Here is a 19,772-nt window from a genome sequence, read left to right as displayed (position 1 = left end):
TGTTTTTCAAGAAAAAAGTACTGTTTCGTGGTTGACTTGATCGACTGATCGTATGTTATTTACTTTGCAGGATGGACCTATGGTTGGCGGGTGTCTCCATTTTTGAGAGAAGTCGTTGACAGTCGAGGAATGTATATTCAACGGTCGGATATGTAATTTGCGGTTTTGTACCAATCAGTAGTCTTTCAATTGGACGGGAAAGAAGTTTATCGCCTAGCCTACCTTCACCTGTGTGACCTGGCACTCAGCGCAGTCAGAGGAAGCGTATTATAACTTGAAAGCTCACCGGACAAGTTGGGCGCAGGTACTTAGTTGACTTTACGTCCTCAGGTTTCTCTACAACCCCCGCTCTGGAAACCCACTCGATTTACGAGGTCTTCGAGGACAGGCCTGATTAACATCCTCCTGAAGGGGAATTCTGGTATTGCTACATTGGCAAACGTCGAACGTATCCACTATGATTTGACGATAATACTAAAGTACCCTACCCGGGCACTTAATTGATACTAAGCTTGGACATTTAAATCAATCGTTTGACTCGATCCAGAATCAAGCCACATCCTTTGAGGACAGACGGATCCGGACAGTAGTTAGCGGACACCGCATGGTATATTCCATGGCTGCGCAGCCTACACCATGTCAGGATGCGATTCGTGGCTTTCATTTGGATTCTATCGCTACATTTGTATCGGATGGAAGGTATGAGTACACAAGTCACAGAAAAGAAGTCTAAAGTACAGTAGTAATATCTAAAGTTATGCCATGAGGATGGGCGAACAATAGCAAGAATGCATGATCGTTGCTACGAAGTATTAGGGTATCGGTAACGGAATAGGCGGAGAATAGATAGGGTTAGATGAAGGAAAGGAATACAGATGATGGTGCATCATCGCGAACCATTAGACGGCGACTTCCTCCGACTCCTACTAGTACTGGCAACACCTGGTGATCTGGATCGATCTTTGTGTTCCTGAATCCTCGCACTACGACGCACGACAACTTCCGTCTGAGGAGGATCTGCAACTCTTGATTGTCTAGAAGTGCCGGGCTGACCACGCGACTGTCGCTGCCTATTGGGTCGTACTGTGGATTTCCGTTGCTTCTTCTTTTGCGGTTCGAATTCATCGTCCTCATCGACAAATATTTCTTGTTGTCTGCCAGCATCTTGAGTTTGAGATTGTGCGAGGGCTGCTCGTTCTGATTGGGTTCGCTTCTTCTTTTGTTCTCGAGCTCCTTCGGACTCTGCATTCTTCACGGCTTCTTGGAGACCTGGCCGAATGCAAGGTCGAATAAGTTCCACTGGCATCTCGGAGAGCATGTCGGCGAACTGGGTAAAGCTTTCGAACATCCATGTGTGGTCGTCCAGTTTAGCTAGCTCCCTTCGATCGACCTCCTCTTTCCTCTCAACTTTCAGGTCCTCGATGGCATGCAGAATGCAAATGCGACGGCCTCGGTTCGTGATCCCAATTGAATTCTCGAGGATATGGTCAGTCAGATCCACGAAAGATTCCCCTGTGAGATTGTAGGCGTCGATCTTTTCCGCAACATCGTCCGGGTTGCTCACGACCTTTCTAACCCACGCAATGATGTCTGCAGTTGTCCAACTCCGTGGATCAGAAACACGGTTCCATTGGTTTTCGTACCAGCAGCAAAAAGCGCCTTCAAGTAGCCGCACCAATCTTCCAAATTCAAGGCAAGTGAACTTGACTTCGTCCGAAAACTGACGCATTATGAAGGCTGATCGTTTGGGCTTACCACCAGCATCATCCCCGTTCTTGTAAACAGCATAATCGTACACATCGTTGAGGAACGTGACGACTTCAGGGTCAGACATGGCGTTCTGAGAGCATTGAATAGCCACCCAGAAAAGAACGTGGAAGAAGGACTCGAGATCATCAAACAGAGTGTGCTGCACGGGCTGGCCTCCCAATAGCAACATTCGGGCCGATATGAATTGCCATGTTCCCTGAAATGTTCGTTATATCGCCTGTCAGAACATTGAAAACTATCGCTCACCGTTCTCTCGTTCTGCCGTGGTTCTCGAGGAATATCGGGCAGGTAGACCTTGCTGAACTCCCAATCGATAAGGAGGCCGCGTCCATTGAAGATGAGAATGTTTGCGGCACTGATGTCGCGGTGAAGTATATGACGCTTCTCGTAAGCTGTTTGATGAGCTGTAGAGTGCCCGTCAGCAAAAAGAAACCAGGAGACAGAACGACCAGATCTCACCCTTTAATGCATCTCTCAGAGCTCCCACAAATTCTGCCAGGTTCGCGAACTTCGACAGAGGTTTCCCGACTTCCCGAAAGACCGTATAATAATGTCGATGGTGGCGTATCGGAGGGTGTTTGCTCATGTACTCGGTTTGTGTATCTTGCCATCTTCCCGACGAATCTCCAGAAGCAAGAAGTGTAGGAATGTGAGGAACTTTGGCATTCTTCAGCGACGCATAAATCTTCCCTTCAGTCTCGAGGTCCTTTGTCAAAATCCGCCATGTCGCCTTCAAATAGTGGATGCTAGACTTCAAGGCCTCAGATGCAACGGGTTGTGGACTGTTGATCGCTTCAGGAGTCGTAACGAGGAAGCCCTTTGTGCATCTTCCACGAGGGGTGGGCGGTGGTGTGACGACAATTTTCCCGCCGTAGAAAATGCGGTCTTTCTGGTCGGTCTCGTCGTGAATGGTGAACATGTAAACGACCTCCTCTTTTCCCATCTCAAGGATCTCCCTCACACGAGTAATCTCCCTCTCCTGCGTCTTTGGGTTGAGAGGAACGACACAAGGATCGTGCCCTCGCGCTTCACGATCAGCCGAGTGATATCGCCAAAGAAAGTCGACGAGAAAGGATTCGTCCCAGAGATGGAAACGTTTAGAGACCGTGGCACCAGCTCTATCCCAACGAATCAGCCTTGCGTAATGTCCAAAGATGATGACCGAAAAACAGTGCGTTCGGAACTGACTCGCCATGACGCCCCCAGCGTAGGTGGATATCTGGTCACGAGTTTTCCGTGCTTCGTTCGTGTCGCGATCGATGAAAAAATTGTCGCTCAAGTCATCCTGAATTTCAGCAAACGGATCGAGCCTTGATTGAGACTTTAATTCGATGAAAAATTCAGTGACATCGGCGTCGTATCCTTGGATGTCTGGTCGGAAGGCGACAGAATGATTGTTCCACGTGATAGTTGTTGTATCGTTGCAAGTCTTCTTAAGCTGGATAGATGGGCAATACTTTGCGACAGCTGTGACCTAACACAACACAATCAGAGCGACCTTGAAAAGACAACGGGCTCGCTTACCAAGGGGTGGTACCTCGCAGTCTCGATATGTCTTGGCTTGACATCAGGTTCCTTCCTATACCCTGTAATAGCTTCCTTCACTGCTTTTCTGGAAGCAGCGGAAAAAGCAGGCTTGCGTTTGTTCGATTCTGTAAGAAACTTGTCGAAGAATTCCTGCGGAGGGATAGCCTTGGACCATCGGTTGTCCATGCAGCATCCTACTTCTCGAAACACCTTGTCGTGATCGTTAAGCTTCGTCTCAAGTCCAAGCCTAGGTTTTGGTCGTTGAGGGGTATCATGGTCAGTTTGAGCCACTGGGCCAGGAGCAGTAAAGGGATGAAGCTGACTGGGGGCAGGAACTAAAGGACGCGGGGGAGTCGATACCGCCATGTTTCTTCATTTTGATAGAAGGTTAGAATGAGGACTTTATAGGATTTGCGAAAGATAATGGTGGAAGGTGGAAGGAAGGAGGAAACAAAAGACGCGACCACAACGTGACCGTAATGTGCCACGATTCCCAGGCTCTTTTGGTCGTTCTAGGTAGAAAATTGCGACGAATTAGGACATAATAAGAATTTCTCTTCCTAATTTGTTCATTTTTGTATCGTATTCCAAGAGATTGTGGCACCGTGGCAGGCTCTGACTGAGTTGAAGATAGCTTGAACATTTGAGTCAATGACTCAAGTGGCTCGATCCAGAAGACAATGGCGTCAAATACATTAGACGACCAGTCGTTCGGGAATGTGTCCACGCGAGATGTGTTGATGTTATCGGCGGAGTGTGAAATTGAACACGATTCCCTACCGACTGGTACTACTATCGTTGACCCTGTGTTTTCAAGTGGGTAGGTGTTTTCAAATCCACTTTCCTCCCTTCCTCCACACTTTGCATGGTCTCGGCCTTCAATGGAATGAGTTCCTATGGTATTTTTCTATAGATATATGTAGCTACTATTTTTTCAATACAGTGTTTTTATCTTTAAAAAGGTCAATGTTTTCAGTGAATCATGTAAAAACCTCACAAATGAGGTTATTTCCCAGGCGCACACCACGAATATCTTCTCGGTACCAGATATTTTACCTTGGTGTGATACTAGGATATCAAAACTTCGATTTAAGATGATACCGCTCATGTATGCAGGTGGAGGAAGATGTCGAAAGAAGATATCGAGTGAAGCGTGACACATCTGCTATCAATCAGTCGGAGTTACAATTTGGTCGTATACACCCGGACGCAGGAATGGCTATCGGCTCCTCTTCGGCAATGTGACATTATGTGACTGATATTTGAAAACACCCCGTTTTTCAGAGCTCCCTCTCCGGCACCTCTCTTCTACCACGTCCACTCAGTAAAAACACTCCAAATTTCAGATTTAGCTAGTAGAGATCCTGAGAGTCTGATATTATTAAGCCGAAGAAGATATATCCATAGAAAATACAAGTCCAAAGTGCATCTCTAAAAATTTGAAAACACCTACACAGTGATAGTATCCTCGGGTAGGAGTTGCAAAATTTTGAAAAATCAGTCCCGGAAAGCTTCATCAGGAAACAACCATTGCCGACTTGTCCAGCTTTTTTAGCTTTTTCCCCACCAAAAATAGGGAAAAGCTGACAAGCCGCAATCTATGTCCCTTTTGGGACAAGCCAGTACCGAGTGCAGACCAAGCGACAGAGGTAAACAGAATTACGTAAGATTTGGTAAGAGTCAAATAAACTGTAATGACAGCTTGTGGGCTTTTCTGATCCATATTTAATCAAAAAAGCGACGAAAAGCGGCTTTTGGCTTGCCTGCCATCAAAAAAGCCCAAAAAAGCCTAAAAAAGCTGAAAAGAATTATGTCATTTTGCTGATGGCCTTGTTCCCATCACAATTTTCATTTTGGCTTCGCTGTATAGGTGGCGAGATATGCATATGCCCTACCCCTGATGTATTGTAGTTGCCTTTCGGGGGATAATTTCGATAGGATGGATGCTGTTGCGAGATCTTGAGAAAGGACAGTGTTGCAAAACAATCAGTCAAGGTTTGTCATGCAGATGTCATGTGGCCACATCGGCATCACCATTGTTGCATGGCACCTAGCACCCAGTTGTTGACTATTGAATCAAGGGTCCTGTGAGCGTGTTTCAATCTCTGCTTCAACTCGCTTGGCAGCAACATCACACCTGACTGACCTCTGAAAACATCCCTTGTCTGCTCTACCTCTGATTGTCAAGCAAGGTTCAAAAATTGAGTGGGGAAGCCTGAGAGACCTATGAATTTATTTTCAGAGTATTTTGTCCCATTTCTGTCACTGTAGGCTCGACCCATCACACAGATTGTGCTCTTTTGGTGCCTCACGACCAGCCAAAATGGCTGTCCCGTCCTAGTTGCTCAAACTAATTGCTCAAGCAAGTAGATATAACTGTAATTATATTATTCTGAGTGCCTTACATGGTAAGGAGGGTGCGGTGAACAGAAAACAAATATTTTGCAACACCTACCTGTTTTGCAACACACCACTGGGGGTAGTACTTGTCATATTGATTTTGGCGCAGTCATGCTTTTTGTGACTTGGGACTTGGTACAAGTTGTTTTGTGTGCCTCTTTTACTCGTGTGGCTTCATTTTGTTAGACACATGGATGATAATTAAATTTTTTTGTATTACTTTACATACACAACCCAGAAATCAATTCACTTCAAATATCTGCAAGAGAAAAGAGAATTCTAGTGTGAAAAAGGCGTATTGTTGTGATGAGACTCAGTGCGATAAACAACAGCTAATATTAATATAGTAATGTACCTGTTGTGACGAGACTACATACAATAAATCAGAAAAGTAAATAACAAGTAAAAGTGTTAGGGCTCACCTCAGTGCAATAAACAACAGCTGAGGGAGCCCATACACTATGTAAAGGTATATATGCAATAAATAAGGTGAAATACTTGAAGTCCAAATAGAAACCGGAAGCATACTTTGAAAAAGGGGCTTGGTGGCTGAGTGGCTGTGCTAGAAGGTTGGAGGGCGAAGTATGAATCTCAACACCCCCTCTACTTCGAACCATCGAACCTTAAATTAATGACAAGCTTCTTGTGTTGAGAGCCCCCGAGTTGTCTTGTAAAGATGTCCGTGATGTTGTCATCAGTGTCAATGTCGATGGCGCAAACTTGCTTTCTTGCAACCTTCTCTCAAATATGATGATGTTGTAGATCGATGTGCTTCACTAAGCTGTAGTGTTTCGAGTTTTTGGTAAGGCTTTGACTCCCTTCATTATCGCTGTGTATACCATCCAAACTGCCTGCTGGCTCGCTCTAGCTAGAGCAATGTATTCTGCTTCTATGGTTGACAATGTGACCGATGCCTGCCTTTTTGACCTCCATGACACTGGAGCACCTGCCATGAAGGAAACATGGCCCGAAGTTGAACATCTGGTATCTTTACAACCACCCCAATCGGCATCTACCCAGTGGACTGGTTTCAACATACCACCCTGACTGTACTGTATTCTGTAATCCAATGTACCCTTGACATATTCTGCGACATGAACCAGCGCTTCTCAATGTACTCCCAGGATTGTTCTGGAAGTGCGCCAGAACATCGACTACAAAGGACAGGACATGGTGGGTACATATTTGTCCCCCTGAAGCGAACTGAGAAGTTCACGATAAGGCTTGTCAGAAATGAACTTCCTGTTGTCCATAGGTAAGGGGTTCGCAGATTGAATGAGGTTTGTAGTCAAAGGTAACAGTGTCGTGTGTGGATGGTGATTTGAAAGTCCAAAGTGTTGTAGCATCTGTTATAAATAAGCCTTTTGAGAGAGTGAGATAGCACTGTTGGGTTCGTAAACAATCGCAACACCCAATAAAACACCACTGGAGGCATTAGTTGCCTCCCATTTATCTCCTAACTCCCTCTTGGCTTTATCTCTTCCACCGTCAGTCGATGAGCCACCAAAGACATCATCTGTGTAAGTATTTGTGATAGTGTATTCAGTCTCCAACCTTTGAGAACGTATGCTAATGTGACTTAGTTGACTATGCTACAAGGTTCTTTTTGCACTTTAAACAGTGCTACGGAGCGATGTTTATTGTATTAAGAACTAGAATGAGCCCGAATTGCTAGTTAAAGCTAGTGCCACTAGTAGAATGTGCCATAGGCACAGCTAGACCAGTTAGAGAGAGCCGTAGATCATGTCAGAAAACTGTATGACTGTTGGAAACCTGTAGAACACTATGAGCAGAGGACTTAAGCAGTAATTCACCAAGTTCTACTCCCTACACTCTACTATGCATATCAAGGAATTGTACTATTAGAAGACTCGTAGTCTTCACAAAACCATTCGTAGCAGAACTTAATGGAGTCAAAAGACCTTCATACTAGGAGTACCTACTTCTACAGGGGATTTAGTTGACAAGAAATCGGACATAAGACCACACAGACTAGGAGAAATTTGATATGACCGTAGATCAAGTTCCGATCTGAGGGAAAGACAAAAAGACATGATACAGATCCCAGATCACAGATAGAGTACCTAGGAACCAGGCAGGGATGAACAACGGATCTCGGAGTCTGCGCTGTTCATGTGCTACGGCAGTTTGGAACTCTGGATCTGTATGCTGGAACTACTTGGACACACAAAGTCCATATGATTTGATAACGTCGAAATGCAGGATACATTATCGCGGATATACTCTACTAGTACCTAAATAAATGCATTTTTAACATTTTTATATATAATATAATCAAAATGGGAACATAATATGAGGATTAGGGCAAGCCCAAGCTGCTAGTCAAAGCACGGGTCTATTTGCAGGTTATCCGAAATATGAAAAGTACGAATTACCTTATAGACGAGAGTCTTCGACGTTCCGAAACCTGTAGGAACTGGTGAAGCAGCCTTTTAAAAACCTTTGTTCATTTGCATAGGCCTTGTCTCACTCGCAAATACTTGTAGCAAACATGGGGACACTTGATTTTACCACAATTTATTGATTTCTTCGATATTGGTTGAAAAGACGGAAACAACTCTTAGAAGTACATCTGGAAGTAACAATCATACGGATGTAACTATCTAAAGTCCATTTCGGACTTAAGGAACGGAAACAATGCCGGTGGCTGTAACTTACAGCTGGAAACAAGAAAAGGGGGCGGATGTTGACGATGTCCAGTCAGAAGGGATATTCTACCAGGAAAGAACCATAGGAACGATCCCTGGAATGTAGATCGAACAGTTTTGGACTATTCCAGATCGGATAGAACAAGAGAGAACAAGGGAGCACATGGGGACTCGCCTTGGAAACAAAAAGGGGTCAGGATGTATCCACATGCAAATGTCAAAGATATCTGGCTTGGAACAGGAATAAAGAAAATATGAGGAAAAGAAATAAGGAATACTATATTCTGGACAGTTTTATATCTAATTGACATGTACTATACCTGATTAAGGGTACTTTGGTATCTCTGAAAGGGATTTCTCTATATTTTCGACTTTTTACCATATCTTCGACGTTTGATTATTATTTATTCGAAAAGGCGTATATAAGGGAGGATGGTAGCAGCAGTATTTCCCCCAGTAACCTACGACAGAAGCCTAAGTGCTTTCACTAGGGGACTCTGGCTCATACTTTGCCCCACTTCTTCGAAGTTGGTATTTGTATTTGGAAAAGATTAGATTTGAACTTTGAATTTGATTTGAATTTGTTGCCACTTTGGTACTTGGAAACTTTGAACTTGTAGAGTCACTTTGACTCAAATTTGAATTGAATTTGATAGTTCTATTTGAACTTAGAAAGAATTGAACACCTCCTTGAAGTAGTGAACTTCGTAGAAAGCCTTTGTCATTTTGACTTGTGAACACAGAATTTAAATTGTTTTGAACCATATAAAGCCCCACCTTTGAAGTCTTATCTTAGAGTTCTCAGTGAACTTTGCTGAGAGCGTCCATTGATACCGACCTCCACAAATCAACTACACTAATTGCTAGCGTTGGGTTTGGTTTTGCGCACTTTGTGCTTGGAGTGTGTTTTGCTGCACCTAGTAGTAGTTTTTTAGTGCCATTAACAGTCTGTAGGCAGGAAGTACTGCATGTTACATGTCAGGAGGGCGAACCGCCTATGCATATGCCGGGCCTTGAGCCCTGAGGATAGCATACACCTAGAACAACCCAACACCCACGTAGGGCATACTCTGAGGGGTACCAAACCCCGGTACTCCGAGCTACTACGAGATCATACTCTAGACTAATGCTGGTGGACCATCCTACAGGCATATCGGCAATAGAGGATGATGTCACAAATCATTCACTTTCCAGGGCATGTTCAGCATCAAGGAATGCCCCCCAGAAATTAATCCCTGGGCATCCTGGGCATCTTGGGCATCCTGTGCATTCTAGAATTCTTGCCAGTGGAGCAACTTTTCTATTTCGCACAGCCTTGCACAGTCATTTAACAGCTTTTCATAGCCATCCACAGTAATTCCATGGTTATTCCATGTTATTTCCTATTGGCTAGGTCTTATCCCCATGTAGATAGCTCAGTAGTATATAAACCCCCCATGTATCTAGCTATTTTCCCCAGCCTTGTAATTTTAAACCTTCTGTTTGTGTTTCTGTCTCTTGTGCTTTCTGCTTTTCCCCCTCTCTCCAGTGAGCTATTGCTCCTGTCCAGTGTTCCTAAGTGTTCCTAAGTGTTCTCAAGTGTTCCCAAGTGTTCTTTCAAGTGTTCCTTCCAGTATTTCAGTGCCCTCAGTATCTTTTCTAGTGTGCTTCAAGCACTCCCAAGCACCCTCTCAGTATTCCCCAGTAAGTATTTACTTTCAAGTAAATCTTGTCGCCTCGGCGGTCCCCCTTTGTTGTTTGTTTGCATTGTTTAGCTTGCCACATAAGCCTTAAAACCCCACTAGTTGGGTGCAGTGGTTCTAAGGTTGAACAGTTCGTTTCAGATGACAAGAGCTGGCGACCAAGAAGAATGAATAATGATGATGTCCGGTATCGTGAATATCTGTGAACCGTGTGGTGAACCATACAATGAACCGTACTCCTATAACGAGAGTAAACCTTTGGCGATGAGAGCATCCTATGATGAGGACCGTATCCTCACGAGCCGGTACTCCAATGACAATGAGAGCATATGATAGACGGTACCCAACATACACCAGTGTAGTGTACCACATACCTGTAACCTAATCCATGCGTACCCCATCCTGTATTCTAACATGAGAGAAGGGACTCTAGGATGAGTCCAGACCCCAATTAGACGGTGAGTCCCCTGACAAGGGCGACCTGGACAATGTAGAGCGACAGAGTGAATGGGGCAGAGACGAAAGGTAAGGATAGGAAAGGATAAAGGAGAACCAAGGATAAAGGACAGAGGACAAAGGACAAAGAACAAAGGAGATCAAATTCTAGGGAACTATCTACCCCTAAGTACTCCTTATATACCTATCTAATAGAAAGGGTTGTACTCCTATACTAATGACCCCTTCTCTAAGATTAGGAGTACTCTCCTATGAATTGACCCATTTCACATGATATCTCCCTTGATTGTACGCCAAGTCTAACCGCAGTTGACCATATAGGAGGAAAAGTTGGCGGTAGGTACTACTCCTGGTTCAGTTCATGACAGTACACCTATGTAGGTCCATTCTACATGCTGAAACAAGAATGAAGAACAGTCCAGACTGGTCCAAGACATATGATTTGAACATGGAAAAGCTCTGTAGACAAGATTCTGCACATGTAGCGGTCCCTAGTGATAAGATTTTGCATGGATTCATAGCTACAGTGCATTATTTTTAGAGATGAAACAAGTACTGAAAAGATTACCAAGGTAGCATAGAAGTAGTATAAAAGCAGCCCATGTATCTGTAGATAATTCCAAGTACTACTATTTTGGGTTTTGATGTGTAAAGCACTGGGATATGTAACATTTCATAAAACAGAGTGTTCCTGTCGTTTTGTGGGCTCAACAATTTTTTACAAGCTTCTTAGAGTATATACGAGCTTGTATGTACAATTGTGGCCACCGGAATACACAGGATTCAACAATACAATTAAAATACAGTGAAGTGTCTGTGGTGATCATAGCATGACAAGCCAGGAACAGTGTAATTCTTGTTGTAGAGTAGAAATATCAAGACATAGCAAGATGTAAACAACACTGATAAGGCTAAATACAAGTCTGTAAAGACGGGGGAGTGAAAGGTAGTGTAAAATAAGCAAAACGAGTCCCAAAAGTCCCCAATCGACCGGTAGGCGATGGCGAGGTTTGGTTGTGCAGAATGTCTTGCCAATGTCTTGCCGGACGTGACGATACGTGACAAAAAGTTTTGCACTTCTCGTTCCACCCTTGGACACTCTCCGAGACTTCGTACAAGTCTCCTAAAATTCAGCTAAATTCAGGTTAACAATTTGAGCACTAATACACTGTTCTGGTCAAATTTTTAAGACAGTATGTGGTGTGTGTAAATGGATCTCAGACGTGTTGCATATCCCTACCCAGAATAGTACCTGTACATAGGAAAGTCCTGAGTGAGTTGCCCGTGAGTAACTGCTCTTGACAACCAATAGAGAGATTTGCCCTGTCATTGTGCAGTGATACGATAAGATTTGATTTGAACCATACGTTAATAACGCTGTGTAACACCACTAAATATGGCTAGTAAACACACCTCAAGCACGAAGTGCGCAAACCAAAACCACACCAAGAAGAGTATACACAAGTGTAAGGGGTGGAGGTCGGTATTCTTAAGGCTTTAGTTTTCACTAAGAGGCACCAAGAAAGATAGAATATGAGGGGTCTTCGGTTTTATAGTAGTTTCAATCAAGGTTCTTTCACTACAAGAGTGACAATATGATTCACAAATCCCAAAATTCGATATCTGACTTTTCAACAAAGCTTTTACAAGTCTTCGCCGAAGTTCGGTTTCAAGTTCAATATCCAAACTAGACAATAGCAATCCAAATTCAATATAAGTCCAAATTGACTTCAATATCCAGAGTTCAATTCCAAGACAATATGCCAATACCAAATTCAATTGCAATAATCTAATCTATCCTTCCAAACACAGAACACCAACTTCAGTGAAGACTGGGGCAAAGGTCAAATCTCAAGCGAATCCTAGTAGGTGAACTGTGTCTCCTCTCGTAGGTTGCTGGGGAAAATCCCTCTTTCCTGCCCTCCTTATATACGGTTTTTCTAATAGATAATAGTAAAAGTCCAAAATGTGTGTAAAACTGGTAAATAATAATGAAATCCCTTTCAGTCGAACAGAAACTCGCTTAATCGGGTATAATACAAGAGTTTTATGTGCTGAAGTGCCCAATCGAATATTAAACTGAATATCTGTTCCTTGTTTCCTGGTTGCGATGTAGGGACTTGACTTTGCTGAAGTACCCGACATATCCGCATTCTCCTGTTTTTCCTAGGGAACGAGTCCCTGTTTCAGGCGTATCCATTCTTCCTGTTCCTGTTCTATTCCTTTTTGGAGAAGATCTAGCCTCGATCCTAGGCCCTGTCCCCAAGGTTTCCCTCTTGAAATCAAATAACACGTGCACTTCGCTGAAGTCCGTGTTTCCTTGGTTTTCCGAGAAATTCCTATTCTTTCCGTTTTCCGTTCGTGAGAATCAGATGTTCCTTCCTTTATCCTTGTTTGGATTTCTATATCCGAGAATTCCATATATCCGAGCAGTCCAACCAGACTTCGTTGAAGTTTCAATAAAGTGTATAATAAAATCCCTATGTTCGCTATGAGCATTCCAGGAGTAAGAAGAGGCCTTCCAATAAAAGAACGAAGGTTTTTAAACGGCTGCTTCCCAAAGTTCGTACAGTTTTCTGAACTTCAGCAAAGTCTCTCATCTTTCCTAATTTTGTACATTTCGTATGGATAAAGTCTCTTGTAGAGGCTCATGCTTTAACTAGAAGTGCGGGCTCACTCTAGTCCTATTAATCCCATAATTTATAACTCATAAGTGTTAAAATTGTATAAATATGCATCTTTAAGGTCTTTTCCGATTTATATCGCGATAACGTGACTGCCAAGGTCAAAACTTGAAAACTATCCATCCATAGGCTGCTGAGGTCTTGATTACTGTTTTGTGATCCGTTGAGAGTCTTAGCATTTGTGTCCGCCAAGGACTTAGTTTTCATGTCTGTCAAGGGGAATAGTCTCAATCGTTCGAATTAGTCCTACTGTTAATGCGACTTTTGACATCTACGCTACATTATGTCCATTTCAGCACATATACTAAGTGCTTGGGAATGATATAGACATTGTATGAGAACTAGAGTGAGCCCGAGCTGCTAGTTAAAGCTTATGGCCGCTAGAAGAGTACACTAGTACAGCTGAGAAACAGCTAGAGAGCATCCCGTAGAGCTAGCCTGAAAACTGTAAGGCTGTCTGAAAACTGTAAGACACTACGCGAGCAGTCACTATTCAGAAAGACCACTCTCTGTACTCTATTATGCACAAAGCAATTAAGGGATATTAGGTTGAGGCTTATGCTTCAGTACTGGACTCGTAGCTAAGAGGGATAAAATCTTAAACAGACTCCTAAAGAGAGAGAGCGAGCACTCTCGAACAAAGACGGACTTAGAGAAAGGTGCACCAAAGTGTTGAGCGCTAGTGGTTCATATGGACTGAGCGGATGCTATGGAAGAGAAGTAAAACACACGCCGAAGACCAAGGACGAAATGAAGTCAAGTGTGAGCGATTGGAGAGGTGTCTGAACATGTGCAAGCATCAAAGAGAGACTGTCTTCGGACAGGTCGGAGAGAGCTAGTGCTCTCGGATAGGATTGAGAATCAGATTCCATGTGCCAAACCATACAAGTTCTTGCTAAGAGACTAACCGATAAATAGAGACCAGTGACATTAAGAGCTAGACTCTTCCAGACTGTGTGCAGATGTCTGGTGGAAAGAGCTAGCAAAGTCAGAGGCATATGCTAGCGGTACTAGCGAGCGAGAATGCAGCTAGATAGCATCACCTGCAAGAACCCAGCATGGGCAGCCAAGCCCGAAGATGATTTGTAAGCTAGTGTAGAAATTGTATATATACCAGGCCTGTATCTGTAATTAAGGCAAGCAAGTACTGCCAGTGTGTAGGAAAGTTTCAGAGCAACTGCCTGCGCATAGCCTCCAAATAGAGATTAGATTTGCCCTGTTAAACCAGTGATTGGATAAGAGATTGGATAAGAGTGAGCAATTCAGAGAACAGTCTTCGTATTGAGTTTCGTAGTCCACAGAGGACCCCTAGCTTTCCACTCTCCCTTCTAAGTCCACTGGACACAAAGCAACCCTACTACAAAACCCCTAGCTGTTCAAGTGCATAGCACAGATAGCTGTAACTAAGAGCTAGCTTTCCCTAGTCTTTAGTATTACCCTTTTTGAGATAAGAAGTGTACCCTTTGACAAGCATTTCCACCCTTGCAATTCTTCTGGGGTGTTGAGTGGTGATAGACTCTTCACAACTGGGATAGCTATATTGTTGAGGATTGATGGATTTGTTAGTGCTACACATAGCACTGATAGGTTGGTTTGTTCTTGAGGATAGAGGTTGATATATCATTCCCAGTGCCCATTACCGTAGACGAAATTCATAGTCCCACTTAGTCCACTTGACATTAAACAGAGCTTCATACAACCCCTTTGAACCCTGTAGCTGTGGTGTTTTACACTTGCAGTTACAACTTGATTTTATAAGAACTTCAGACGATATTGAGACTGTGATCTTGTGCGTAACCTTTGCCAAGCAGTCCACCCTTGCAATTTGCCTGGTGTGTAGATGTTAAGGATGTGCGGAGAACAATCGGACCCAAGTGGATCTGACGAATAGAATGATAGATAGATAGAAAGAAGAAGTGATAGAAGTGATCGGAAGCGATCAGAATGTTTCGGACAGCAATGAGAGAGACGAGAATGACGAGTCTTGACGGTAGCCGAAGTTATTGGACAATGGCTCCCTGAGTTGAACTGTCTTAGACCTGATCAATGAGATAACCAGAGTCGAGTTAAATTCTGAAGTACTAGCTATTAAGAAGTACATCTTATATAGTACTCGATATCACAGATAGACTCTACTAGTACCTAAATAACCACATTTTTAACATTTTTGTATATAATATAATCAATTTATTGATTTCTTCGATATTGGTTGAAAAGACAGAAACAACTCTTAGAAGTACATCTGGAAGTAACAATCGGACGGATGTAACTATCTAAAGTCCACTTGGACTTAAGGAACAGAAATAATGCCAGTGGCTGTAACTTACAGCTGGAAACAAGAAAAGGGGTGGATGTCGTTGATGTCCGGTCAGAAAGGATATTCTACCAGGAAAGAACTATAGGAACGATCCCTGGAATGTAGATCGAACAGTTTTGGACTATTCCAGATCGGATAGAACAAGAGAGAACAAGGGAGCACATGGGGACTCGCCTTGGAAACAAAAAGGGGTCAGGATGTATCCACATGCAAATGTCAAAGATATCTGACTTGGAACAGGAATAAAGAAAATATGAGGAAAAGAAATAAGGAATACTATATTCTGGACAGTTTTATATCTAATTGACATGTACTATACCTGATTAAGGGTACTTTGGTATCTCTGAAAGGGATTTCTCTATATTTTCGACTTTTTACCATATCTTCGACGTTTTATTATTATTTATTCAAAAAAGCGTATATAAGGAAGGGTGGTAGCAGCAGTATTTCCCCAGTAACCTACGACAGAAGCCTAAGTGCTTTCACTAGGGGACTCTGGCTCATACTTTGCCCCACTTCTTCGAAGTTGGTGTTTGTATTTGGAAAAGATTAGATTTGAACTTTGAATTTGATTTGAATTTGTTGCCACTTTGGTACTTGGAAACTTTGAACTTGTAGAGTTGCTTTGACTTGAATTTGAATTGAATTTGATAGTTCTATTTGAACTTGGAAAGAATTGAACACCTCCTTGAAGTAGTGAACTTTGTAGAAAGCCTTTGTTATTGTGAATTGTTGAATACAGAATAGAAAATTGTTTTGAATCGCATAAAGCCCCACCTTTGAAGTCTAGTCTTAGAGTTCTCAGTGAACCTTGCTGAGAGCATCCATTGATACTGACCTCCACAAATCAACTACACTAATTGCTAGTGTTGGGCTTTCTGGCATTCTGGTCCGAAATTCCACTTGACACTTTTGCGTGTAAGGTGGGTAAGAGGGACAGTAATGGCACTATAATTGTAAATGAAGTGCCGATAAAAATTGCAAAAACCTAGGAATGATTGGATATCCTTGATTTTGCGTAGCGCAGGCCAATCAGTAATAACCTTGACCTTTGCCATGTCCATGTGCAAGCCTTTGGGGGAGAGAATGTAACCTAGGTATTCAATGGTATCTATATGGAATTCGCATTTCGAAGCTTTGCAGTAAAGGCCGTTAATGGGCGAAGTATACCACTCAAGAGTCAACCTAATATCAGAGCTACAGAAGTAGCACCAACACCAAATCAACCCAAAACTAGTAAACCTCCGTGTAAAGTCTATCAATAACTCTACACACCAGGAAAGATTGCAAGGGTGGACTGCTTGGCAAAGGTTACACACAAGATCACAGTCTCAGTATCGTGTGAAGGTCTTATGAAGTCAATGTGTAACTGCAAGTGTAAAACACCACAGCTACGGGGATTCCTACGCATGGGTAGTACTTTTTTATCTACGGATACATGAGCTGCTTTTATATTACTCCTATGTTAGCTTTGTAATCCTATCTCTACTTGTTTTATCTCTAAAAATAATGCACGGTAGCTACGAATCCATGCGGAGTCTTATCGCTAGGGACTGCTACATGTGCAGAATCTTGTCTACGGAGCTTTTCCGTTAACGGCACTAAAAAACTACTACTAGGTGCAGCAAAACACACTCCAAGCACGAAGTGTGCAAAACCAAACCCAACACTAGCAATTAGCATAGTTGATTTGTGGAGGTTGGTATCAATGGACGCTCTCAGCAAGGTTCACTGAGAACTCTAAGATAAGACTTCAAAGGTGGGGCTTTATATGGTTCAAAACAATTTAAATTCTGTGTTCACAAGTCAAAATGACAAAGGCTTTCTACGAAGTTCACTACTTCAAGGAGGTGTTCAATTCTTTCTAAGTTCAAATAGAACTATCAAATTCAATTCAAATTTGAGTCAAAGTGACTCTACAAGTTCAAAGTTTCCAAGTACCAAAGTGGCAACAAATTCAAATCAAATTCAAAGTTCAAATCTAATCTTTTCCAAATACAAATACCAACTTCGAAGAAGTGGGGCAAAGTATGAGCCAGAGTCCCCTAGTGAAAGCACTTAGGCTTCTGTCGTAGGTTACTGGGGGAAATACTGCTGCTACCATCCTCCCTTATATACGCCTTTTCGAATAAATAATAATCAAACGTCGAAGATATGGTAAAAAGTCGAAAATATAGAGAAATCCCTTTCAGAGATACCAAAGTACCCTTAATCAGGTATAGTACATGTCAATTAGATATAAAACTGTCCAGAATATAGTATTCCTTATTTCTTTTCCTCATATTTTCTTTATTCCTGTTCCGAGTCGGATATCTTTGACATTTGCATGTGGATACATCCTGACCCCTTTTTGTTTCCAAGGCGAGTCCCCATGTGCTCCCTTGTTCTCTCTTGTTCTATCCGATCTGGAATAGTCCAAAACTGCTCGATCTACATTCCAGGGATCGTTCCTATGGTTCTTTCCTGGTAGAATGTCCTTTCTGACCGGACATCAACGACATCCACCCCTTTTCTTGTTTCCAGCTGTAAGTTACAGCCACCGGCATTGTTTCCGTTCCTTAAGTCCGAAATGGACTTTAGATAGTTACATCCGTATGATTGTTACTTCCAGATGTACTTCTAAGAGTTGTTTCTGTCTTTTCAACCAATATCGAAGAAATCAATAAATTGATAGTAAAATCAAGTGTCCCCATGTTTGCTACAAGTATTTGCGAGTGAGACGAGGCCTATCCAAATGATCGAAGGTTTTTAAAGGCTGCTTCATCAGTTCCTACAGGTTTCGGAATGTCAAAGACTCTCATCTATAGGGTGTTTCGTACTTTCTGTACTTCGGATAACCCGCAAATAGACCCGTGCTTTGACTAGCAGCTTGGGCTTGCTCTAATCCTCATATTATGTTCCCATTTTGATTATATTATATATAAAATGTTAAAAATGCGTTTATTTAGGTACTAGTAGAGTATATCCGCGATACCGTATTCGAATCATATGTTTTGGACCAATCTGGACCATTCTTCATTCTTGTTTCAGCATGTAGAATGGACCTACATAGGCGTACCATATGGTATTTCCTGCCTACGGACCTTATCCTGCATTTCGACGTTATCAAATCATATGGACTTTGTGTGTCCAAGTAGTTCCAGCATATGGATCCAGAGTTCTGAATCGCCATAGCACATGAACAGCGTGGACTCCGCGATCCGTTGTTCATTCCTGCCTGGTTCCTAGGTACTCTATCTGTGATCTGGGATCTGTATCATGTCTTTTTGTCTTTTCCTCAGATCAGGACTCGATCTACAGTCATATCAAATTTCTCCTAGTCTGCGTGGTCCTATGTCTGATTTCTTGTCAACTAAATCCCCCGTAGAAGTAGGTACTCCTAGTATGAAGGTCTTTTGACTCCGTTAAGTTCTGCTACGAACGGTTTTGTGAAGACTACAAGTCTTCTAATAGTACAATCCCTTGATATGCCAGTGCATAGTAGAATGTAGAGAGTAGAACTTGGTGAATTACTGCTTAAGTCCTCTGCTCATAGTGTTCTACAGGTTTCCAACAGTCATACAGTTTTCTGACACGATCTACGACTCTCTCTAACTGGTCTAGCTGTGCCTATGGCACATTCTACTAGCGGCACTAGCTTTAACTAGCAATTCGGGCTCACTCTAGTTCTTAATACGATAAATATCGCTCTGTAGCACTGTTTAAAGTGCAAAAAGAACCGTGTAGCATAGTCAACTAAGTCGCATTATCTCCCCCAAACAAAAGAGGACTGTCCCCAGTCCATTTACGAACTGAGTACAACATCATCTTCTATCGTTTGAATTGATCTACGGCTCTTTTATTTGGTAGATCTACTAAAAGCCTTCAAAATGGCCTGTAGATCTACTTAATCTTATCTACAGTGTACACTCTAGTGTACAACTGTCAAGTCTCTGACTTAGAGAAATCTTGAGCTCAAGCTCTACGCTGACCAGCGCTAATGCTCCCAAAAAGGAAATGTTCCGACATCAAAATGATTTTCCCACGCCAGAACTCCTACGATGCAATGTTGCGTCGTTAATTACTTCCATCATTTCTTAATTATGGCCTCATCATTCCGTAGATGATTTCAACAGCCTCGATGTGGCGGAGCCCCACGGCCCTCTCATAGATCTCTCAACAACGGTTGAGTTCATAATTCTTCCTCCTTCTTTTCTTCTTATATTACCTTACGTTCTTGATCTTCGAATGCCATGCTCAAAAGACTTTTCTTTATTAGACTTCAAAT

The 19,772-nt window shown here is 42.6% G+C and overlaps 1 protein-coding gene across 1 annotated transcript; it reads right to left on the bottom strand.

Annotated features, from left to right (window-relative positions):
• Positions 1 to 691: 691 nt before the first annotated feature.
• E1B28_013734 (uncharacterized protein) lies at positions 692 to 3,754 on the bottom strand. Its single transcript, XM_043158909.1, has 5 exons — positions 3,621 to 3,754; positions 3,295 to 3,544; positions 2,230 to 3,244; positions 2,017 to 2,174; positions 692 to 1,966 (listed from the first exon to the last, which is right to left on the bottom strand). The coding sequence occupies exons 1-5, from the start codon at positions 3,671 to 3,673 to the stop codon at positions 887 to 889; spliced, it is 2,556 nt and encodes an 851-aa protein (XP_043004264.1). The 5' UTR covers positions 3,674 to 3,754; the 3' UTR covers positions 692 to 886.
• Between the last annotated feature and the right edge of the window lie 16,018 nt (positions 3,755 to 19,772).

This window comes from Marasmius oreades, chromosome 9 (genome assembly GCF_018924745.1).
Source record: "Marasmius oreades isolate 03SP1 chromosome 9, whole genome shotgun sequence".
NCBI lineage: Eukaryota > Fungi > Basidiomycota > Agaricomycetes > Agaricales > Marasmiaceae > Marasmius > Marasmius oreades.
The sequence above is the reverse complement of the archived record's forward strand: the minus strand, read 5'-3'. Positions and strand labels throughout refer to the sequence as shown.

What these genes read in the sequence shown, in the direction of transcription:
- E1B28_013734 (XM_043158909.1), bottom strand. Translation starts at nt 3,673, where the DNA reads ATGAAGAAACATGGCGGTATCGACTCCCCCGCGTCCTTTAGTTCCTGC. An exon ending in TCTGAGAGATGCATTAAAGG is followed by an intron (nt 2,175 to 2,229) that starts GTGAGATCTGGT and finishes GGCACTCTACAG; the next exon opens with CTCATCAAACAGCTTACGAG. An exon ending in CACGGCAGAACGAGAGAACG is followed by an intron (nt 1,967 to 2,016) that starts GTGAGCGATAGT and finishes CGAACATTTCAG; the next exon opens with GGAACATGGCAATTCATATC.